The following is a 9,428-nucleotide window of genomic DNA, read 5'->3' on the forward strand; positions in this document are numbered from 1 at the left end:
TTTCTATAGCCAATGGTGGCATCTCAGTAGTCTTTATATAATTTATATCTATCTATCTATCTATCTATCTATCTATCTATCTATCTATCTATCTATCTATCTATCTATCTATCTATCTATCTATCTATCTACACACACACACACACACACACATCATTTGTTGTGGGTAATTAAGAGATAAGAGAAACAGTCAGCCTTATAACCTCAAACTTTAATGAAAAATACATAGTTGCAGGACTTCTAACAAAGGAAAAAATTATTACAGAGAATTTTTAAAAATAATTTTTCATCATGTAGAAGTTTTAGACCTCTTTGACATGTAATTTAAATGATTTAGAAAAGCCCTACAATAATTCAATAGTAAGTAAATAACAATACATAATGACAACATACATATATAATAAGTCAATAATAATAATAATGGATTAATAGTAAATAATAATAATAATATCAATAATAAGTCAACAGTAAGTCAGAAAGTCAACAACAGATTTGCCCAAAATAAAAGGAATAAGAAGATAAAAAAAAAAAACAATAGATTTACCCAACTGGTTCATGTGAGTGATCAATTTGGTGTAACACAGATGGTATTGTGCCGGGTTTCAAGTGAAAAGTTTCCACAAATTAATTGCAGATAGAACATGTTTACACATCATTTGACAAATTCGTTTGTATTTTTGTTAATCATTGAGTACCTCAGTCCTTCACACACTGTGGTTCATGTGTTTCTACCTTTGGTTTGGTGCTGAGTCTCAGTGTCACTGTCAAAGAACTAAAGCTATTTGATTTACAAATTTAAATGAGAAAATTATTACATTTTAGATAAATTGTATGAAAAATATTTATATAAAATTGGGATTTTTTTAAGTTTTAATGTTTTCAAGTAACTAGAACAAAACTTTGATTAATAAATCATAAATTCTTACTTTGAAAATTCAACAGAAAAGCTCTTATTCTGAAATATCTTCATATCCAACTTTATTGGCATCAGCTGGAGCTGCAGTGAAATGCCACTTCTACTAATGAAAAGAGGTGGAGCCTTCTTGAAGTGAAAGCGGCTGCTGAGCAGCACTGGAAGCACCGACCGGACGTCTGTGATGATGACCAGATGTTCACAGATCCCCTGATGGCAGTACATCGGGAAGCCCACCTTCAGCTTCAGATCCTGGAGCAGCGTGTCCTCCATCTTGGCTTGTGTGAATGGTGGGAAGTTATGGGATTTGGCCCAATTTATAGTAGTTCTGCACCACAATAAATAGAAAGTTCACCAACAGAACTGCTTTAAATATGATGTACTTCTGCATTATGAAGTTTGTTTAAACACTTTTGGGAGCATTTCTACTAACAGACTTTATTGATTTTAATTAATTTTAAAATAAATTTAAAAAAAAGTTTGTTTTGTTGTTATGTGTGACGACAACACATACATGCTGATGTCTTGGCACTCTGGGAATCTCATGTCATTGTAGAAAACTCCCTCAAAGAAAAAAAAGGCGGACTTGAAATGATCCTGAAACAGAATATGTCAAAGTATTACCTTCAGGTTAAGCTTCTTTTCAAGTATCACAATCACTGCAGCAGTTTGGTGTAAAGTCAGATCCGAGTCACCTTGCAGAGGAAATCTGGAGCCATGTCTGGTGTCCTGCTGAAGTCGCCGCACACTTGCAAGTCGCTGATGCAGCAGATAGCGTCTCTGAGCTCGGTGAGGTTTTGGGTTCAATGTGGTTCATCAGCAGAGTCATCTGATGTAATTAAACTGTGGAAGATGGACTAATGGTTTATCTGCTTCTCAGGAATCCAAACAAAATGTTTTTTTTCTTGTCAGACTGTAAGTCAGAGACGACTAAAATGTACCTTCTCAAAAACAGCAGGGTAGTAGACGTTGATGGTCAGAATGATTTCCCCTTCAGGAATCCGGTCACTCTCTGTTTTTGGTGTCCGGCCAACAATTAGACGCTCCTGGTTTTCACACAGACAGAAGAGTCTTAGGTTACTCTTCTCAAATAACACACTTTGCACAAATGGGACTAACATTTTTTAAACATGTCTTCACCCTATAACAGGGGTCGGGAACCTATGGCTCGCGAGCCATATATGGCTCTTTTGATGGTCACATGTGGCTCGCAGACAAATCTTTAATTATAGTTTTTTTTCTTTCATTAGACCAGTCCTTCTCGGGCGCGATGCGATGCCAGAGGCGCGCAGTAGTAGCGGTGCTTGGAGAGAAAAATCTGCGCCAGCGCTATCAGTTACTATTATCTATTATTTCACAGAGTTTGTACCAGCCTGAAACCTGTGAATTGACGTGCCTAAAACTGCGCGCTCCCGTCTCTGAGAAAGAGCGCGCAGATGCGGGGACGGGATGTGTGAGGGAGAAAGCAGGGGGGTGGGGGTGAGGGGTTGTGGGGACAGGCAGCAGGTGAATCGCGCAGGGATTGTAAAAACGTAAAACCCGCTTCCCGTCACTCACTGCAGCATCTAAAGAACATTCAGACCTACGATGACGTTTAAAGTCTCAACGCCTGCATGAAGCAGAAACTCACCACGTATCAACCAGACTAGACAATCAGCAAAACTACCACGAGAAATACTCATCATTTATTAGCAACAGAATGACAATGTTATTAAAAAGAATCCACAGACTTATTGTACTTTAAAAATGTTGAAATTAAATCAAATGCACACATTCATTTGTATATTTAGTTTTAAACAAATTGTCGCGGACTGAGTTGGGTGGCTGTTGGGCCGCGTTAAAAGTTCTGGAGTTCATTGAACGCGTCAAGCAGAGATCTGATTGGCCCTCAGTTCTGTCGCTCAGCCTGTTGTTAGGTAGTTTGGACCAATGGGGTTCAGCTATGGGCCGAATAAGGGAAATGGGAGGGCTGGAGCGGGAGCAGGGGAATATGAAGTTGGGAGAAGCGCTCTCGTGTCGGCGGGAGAGATTCAGGAGTTGCTGAATTAATTGAACGGCGTTTGTTGCGGTCTGCAGTAATCAGAATAAAGAACTTTAAAAGAGGTTAAGTCTCCGTGCCTCAGTGTGGGGAAGGGACACTACATTATTGTATGGCTCTTTCGAAATTACATTTCAAAATATGTGGCATTTATGGCTCTCTTGGCCAAAAAGGTTCCCGACCCCTGCCCTATAACAAGGCTGATCTACTGATTCCAATTTCTGCAGGTTTTTAAAAATGACTTGTATTCCACAAACACTCCAAGTCTCCTCATTGTAGCTTTGCTCACATCACTGCCATAAGATCAACAGACGCTGACTGTACCTCTGCTTCTTCCTGCTGTAGTCGTAGTCTGATCACTGGCTGCAAATGCTGCGTTCTCAGCTTTATGGTGGTTTTTCTAATGCTAAATAGGGGGTTTCGTTCCAAATGTTTTTGTTGCTAGCGACGTATGACTTACCCTTGCATAAGTTGCCAACTGGCATTCTTTACCTATTCTCCCCCCTCAAAAAAACCTACCAAAATGACCATATCACTGATAGAAAGTCTGACATTTGCTACACTGGAGGACGGTCCAGCAGTCTGCCTTCCTTCACAGCAGACACTGGCAGAATCTCAGGCTTGTGTAAAGGCAGATAAAAATGGGGGTTAAGATTGATTTCACATGCAAGTCAATCAACAACCATACCCATATTTAAGGAAATCGGAGCACAGAGAAGGACAAAAGTGAATTTTCTCATCCCCTAACATCAAGTTAGCTTGAATGACTTTAAAGTAACCCACCAGCTCATCAGCATAGAGATCATGTCGGTTCTTGTTGACCTTTAGTGAAGCTTTGTGATCTTGCCTTGTTTTTCTTTGTCTGTTGGAGGAAAGAGAACAGATACTTCATCAAGCAGCATTGGAGATTAAAACAGCAGAACTATTAGTGAGATGTTTTTACATCAGAGTTTTCAGTGTTGAGTCTGGAGGAACAACTTCTGTATCAGGCAGCTCATCTTCAGCATGGCAACGAAGGGAATCCAGGCTGGAAAAAAAAAAGATAAGTGTGACATCTGATTGGGATAAAGTCGTCAAAAGTAAGAGAATGAACTCAAGCTTATTATTAGCTTTTTGATAGAAGTCAAGCTACTTCCTGTTGGATTGTTGAGAAAATTCCAACGGAAGGCAAAGATTATAAAATTATTTAAAACGATTTGTAATTGTATTTTTTTATATTACTCACAATGTATAACAAATAATTGTCTGTATTCATCCAAAAGTGAATGCACAAGTGTTTTTAAATGAATAACTTAAATATTTAGTTGCTTGATATGGAGTCAAATTATGTTAAAAATATGAATTTTAAGTTGAAAGGACATTTTTGTAATTCACTTCCTGTTTGTTAGCTTAAGCGCATCAACGCAACTCGCTTTCTTTAACTTTAACTGTTGCAACTTGGTTTATTTTAAGAGGTACAAGTTTAATACTTATTTATATGAAAAAAATATTTATTTACAAAAAAACACACTTAAAAAACGTTCCTAGGTAGCTGTGTCTACCTGCAGACAGATCTGAGCTCAGCCTCCTCAGTGACTGACTAATCCCCATCGCTTCTGCAAAGTTAGCTTCAAATGTGTCTTTGTCTTCTTGTTGGTATGAATAATCCTTGGGCCTCAGTCTTGTCATCCATTCGTCTCGCACAGAACCGATGAGAAACGGTTTGGTGTTAACGCCAATGTATTCATATTCAGGGATGTTTGTGTCTGGAAACGTCGACTGCTCGGACGCCGCCGTGTTTCTAAACAAGAGGACGGAAAAAAACGTAGAAGAAGAGGACTCTTCCGGGCGATAGGCATTATGGGTAATGTAGGAAAAATACTCATTTATTTCTCAAAACTATTTGAGTAAAACGAATCCTTTTGGGTTCTGAAAATATGTGTTGTTCATATTGTCATTAACTTCCACACAGCTCCCATGAAAATTAGCAACATTTAAAAGTGTGTAGCCTCTCAATGAATTTAAGCCACATTACTCAAATTCTTTCTTTTACTTTTTCTTTGTGGATTTTCCTGTCTTAAATGCCCGTAGGCTGTGTAAGAAAGAGCCTGACAGCCATATCATAGATAGATAGATATCCTGGTATTCCTTTGTGGGAGACTGATAAAATAATCATTTAGTGTTAACAATCGTGCACATGAGAAAGCACAGCAAAACAGTTATTAAAACAAGCTTATTATTTAAAAACTATGACGAAGGTTTTTGTAATAATAATGGGAACATGATTTACTTTTACATTCCAGATCCACAGAACGGTTTTGAGTTAAAAAAGGGTATGTACAGTACTCCAAACTTTACTGCCATCTACTGGTGAAAAAAAGCTTTACATGTTTGGAAATTTCAGTTAACAGTGGGCCCAATTCTTGAACCTTAAGAATTTATTATTTTTTGGAAAGTAATACTTTCTTTACTCTTTCTTAATTGAATTTATCCACAAAAAAAAACAAAAAAAAAACAACTCAAAAATGTGTATTAGGTTGACACTAATTAACTGAAAATTGTAATCCAACCCAAATTGGATTGAGTTTTGATTACAATTATTGTTCCACCTACTAGCTATATTTAAAGTAATGTACCAAATGTTTTAGCTATATTCAATAACATTGAGTGTTATTGTACATTTTTAATGTCAATGTGAAGACCCACTTAAATGAAAATTGTGGTTTTACTGTTGTCAACATGTTCTTGTAGTATTTTTCTCCTTATGGAGGACAAATAATGTACATCTTTGATTTCCTCGTCTGAGCTGGCATCAGGCTAAAACGGTACGGCTGGATAGCTCCTATATTGCCCGTAATATACTTGTCGCTCCGGTAATATTAAGTTTTGGTTGTGAGGGGCTGTAAGCTATTTTTATTTTAGTTATCAAACACCTCTGTTTTTTAAGAAATGAGAATGGCAAAAAAGACTTCCTGTGTACTTTAAAAGCAAATATTTCCACATAGCTTTTAAACCGTTTTTATTTTGATCAATCATCTCCTATAACAAAAATACATTTTTTATAATTACATGTTGGAGCATCATTGCAATGATCATTTTCAGCTAACCACTGTAAACCAAATTTTCTTGGAGTTGGTATTTTTTATTTATTTAATTTTCTCATTTAATATTTCAGGTTTTTATTTTTTATTAACAATTTCATTTTTTACAATGGCTTTGAATACATTCCAGACATTGATCTTGTCTTGGTTTGGATAAATAAAAATCTCTATCGTTTTTCTCTTGAAGTCTCCCAACAATTTATTTTATTTTATTTTCCCGTAGATGTATTTACTTTGCAGAGTTTCATAACCTTATAGTCTGCTGTAATAGAGAAATCCTAATCAAAAAACGTTTTTGGAAATGAGGAAGACTGTGAAAGCAGGTCTATTTATGAGGCTGCAGCTAGATAAAATACTAATATTGTTAATGATTGTATGTTGTGTGTGCAACTCTCTTCTATTGGCAGATTAATTGTGAAGCTTTGACTCTGTGAAAACGGTGGCTCTTTCAGTTCTTTTCTATCATGGAACTTCTCAATGTGGATTAGCATGAAATGCTAGAGCCCACCTCAAGCACTCAAACATTCAGAATCTTCATCTGGAAGAATCCGATGGCCCTGTACTGCAAAACAGACACCATCCATTTTACATTTAGTCGGATTCCTGTATGGAGAAATGCAGCATGTTGAGTGTTGTTTTTCAGATGACATGATGGTTTTCTTCCTCTTTTTCTCTGGGGCCCTGTCTGGGTGTTCTTTTGAACACTTTTCTCAAGATTTAAAGAGGAGTTTTATTCAAAGGAACCCCATGGCTGGATTTGATTATTGCTGCAATGAAATGGGAAACCCAAAAAGGATTCTGAATAAAGAAAACTTTTGGGGAAAAAATGTTGGAGCTCTTACATCCTTTCATTCTGTAAACAGGTTGAGTAGTTGGTGTAGAGGGACCTCTCGTGGCACAAAGCTCTGCAAGTGTGAAGGTTCAACAGGAACATGTAGTGTTGACTTCTCATCAGTCGCCGCAGAATTTCAAAGCCTTGAAGGAAAAGAGAACCAACAAACCTTGCAGCTTGGTGATATTTTAAATTGAGAAGCCTGATTATAGATCAACCAGAAACTGGTGGCAATCCCACTTCATCTATGCTGGTTAACAACATAATGTCTTTTTTTCTTTCTTTATTTCATTAGTGGAAGGATAGAGATGTAGTTTATATTGACACTGCAGTCTTCTTCATGTCATTGCCAGCTGTATACACATACTTGAAAGACAAAAAAATACATGATCTCTTTGACAAAGGGAAACTTTGAGGAGCACCAAAAAAAGAAATCCTCCCAAAAACTGTAAAAATACATACATTCAAAAAACATATTATGAAGTGTTTTATTATTTATGTCACAGAAAGAACAGTTATTTTCAGGAAAACCAAAACGTATGTGTAGCAGTTCCTTGCATGGATAGACTGCATTCATTATTTTAAAATGGATTTCTTTGTATTTTGGGAAAATTGGATATTTAATAAACTGAGATCTTAACTTGCTTATTTCCTCTCTTGTGTAACGCCGTGATATAGAAAGATTTTTGTAAGATGTTGGAAACAGTTCTCTAACAAATAAAGATCGTATAAATGAGCTTCGAAGTTTTGAATTAAGCGGTCGACCATCGAACAGCAGAGATAAAAGCAGAACTTGAACATTTTGAACCAAACTGGAGGACATTTTAATCAAAGTCTGAAGGATTGCTTTGATCACGTTGTTCTATTGTTTTCTATCATTTATTTTAAAGTTACTGGAAAGAGTTTCCAATGAGACAATGTTTCCATTATCATTCATAATATGTAGTAATGACCAAATACCGTTATCAATCCAGTTTTTGTAAAATATTGATTTGTTCCTACATTAATTATACCGACACTTCCATGTGGGAGTGTTATGTGGACTAAAGTTATGTTTGTATGTGAGTTTGCCGTACAGTAACACTTGCTGATGAGAAGTAGAAAGTTTAATAGGAAGTTTTTTCACATTTTAGATGGAACTCAGTGGCCCCTAGATGAGAGAAAATGTTTGAAGGAATATGAAAACAAATATTTCTTCCATTTTGCAGAAAAGACCTAAGCCAATTTATCTTAATCATACCATCCAAACTTTCAAAGTCTATGGCTTTAAATCCACCTTCACTGTAATCCTGAATTATAGTTCCTTTTTTTGTAATAACTTTTATTTTTCCAGATTAAGTTGAACTTGGCCTGGTTTATTGCTTTCCTTGCAGATTTAGGAATTGGGAGTGAATATGCTGGATAAATGAATCTGGATAAAAATTCTAATTTAGTGAGAAACACTCTGCCCAGAATAGAAATGTCTCGCTGTGACCACATGTTTAGATTGGCTTTACATTTTTCTAAAGTTTTCCATAAGTTCATTTCCTCCATTGTTTTACTGTCTTTGGTAATATGAACACCAAGATATTTCAAAACAGTCCTAACAGCTGTGTTATGAAGAACTGACTGATCAGAATAGTGAACTGGCAACAATTCATATTTGCTGAGATTTAGTTTTAACCAGATGCTTTAGAGAAGAAATCCACAGTCTGAATGATCTCCAGTATTTGATGACTGTCCTTCATGAATGTGGCTGTGTCGTCTGCCAGCTGAGTGATGGCTAACTGTTCTCCCGGGACATTGAGTTTACAGAAACCAGAGCTTTTTTATAAGTATTGATAACATTTCTGTTGCTGTTATAAAAAGTAACGGTGAAATTGGACAACCTTATTTAATTCCTTTGTTAATTAAAAACCTGGGAGAAATGCCATTTGGTAAAATAACTACACTGTTTGTATCATTATAGATTGTTTGAACAAAACGTATGAAATTAGGTCCAAATCCAAATATTTCTAAAGTCTGAAACATAAATTTGTGTTCAACCGTGTCAAAGGCTTTAAAGAAATCCAAAAATAAATCATCTTCAATTTATTGATTATAGTCAATCAAATCAAGAACTATTATTGTGAATTGATCGTCCTTTTAAGAATCCTGATTGTGTGTCTGAGATGATCTGATTCAGTCCTGTTTTTAATCTAGATGCATAAATGTTGGTTAAAATTATATAATCACTGTTTAGGAGGGATATTGGCCTCAAATGATCAATTAGTCTGGCGTCTTTCCAAGGATTAGGAATCAGGGTACTGACACCCTGCTTCATGGTAGTTGGAAGGATGTTCAACTCAACTTATGACCAACAAAAACTGCTCTTTCAAGTGTTCCCAAAAATGTCTGTAAAAGTTCATGATAAGCCCATCAGATCCTGGAGATTTATCTACAGCTAAACTTCTCATGGCTTTTTCTGCTTCTTCCATAGTGATTTCTGCTTCACACACTTGTTTAAAATTTTCATCCACTTTAGGAGCCAAACCCTTGATGTGGTTGAAGAAGCGATCAGCATCCTGAAATGAATAAGAAGAAGAG

The 9,428-nt window shown here is 36.3% G+C and overlaps 1 protein-coding gene and 1 long non-coding RNA gene across 2 annotated transcripts in view; both read right to left on the bottom strand.

The window, feature by feature from the left end:
* Positions 1 to 961: 961 nt before the first annotated feature.
* Positions 962 to 4,754, bottom strand: LOC144991029 (uncharacterized). The gene is made up of 7 exons (XR_013654941.1): positions 4,493 to 4,754; positions 3,895 to 3,978; positions 3,735 to 3,813; positions 1,855 to 1,959; positions 1,609 to 1,756; positions 1,428 to 1,510; positions 962 to 1,241 (listed from the first exon to the last, which is right to left on the bottom strand). It is a non-coding gene; the product is annotated as an uncharacterized LOC144991029 (long non-coding RNA).
* Positions 4,755 to 9,076: 4,322 nt separating this feature from the next.
* Positions 9,077 to 9,428, bottom strand: part of LOC144991025 (PC4 and SFRS1-interacting protein-like) — a 4,497-nt gene continuing 4,145 nt past the window's right edge. The window contains exon 6 of the mRNA XM_078944671.1: positions 9,077 to 9,406. Coding sequence (XP_078800797.1) covers positions 9,295 to 9,406 — 112 coding nt within the window. The 3' untranslated portion in view covers positions 9,077 to 9,294. The remainder of the gene's footprint in view (positions 9,407 to 9,428) is intronic.

This window comes from Oryzias latipes, chromosome 1 (genome assembly GCF_053564925.1).
Source record: "Oryzias latipes strain Hd-rR chromosome 1, Olatipes_Hd-rR_3.1".
Lineage (NCBI taxonomy): Eukaryota > Metazoa > Chordata > Actinopteri > Beloniformes > Adrianichthyidae > Oryzias > Oryzias latipes.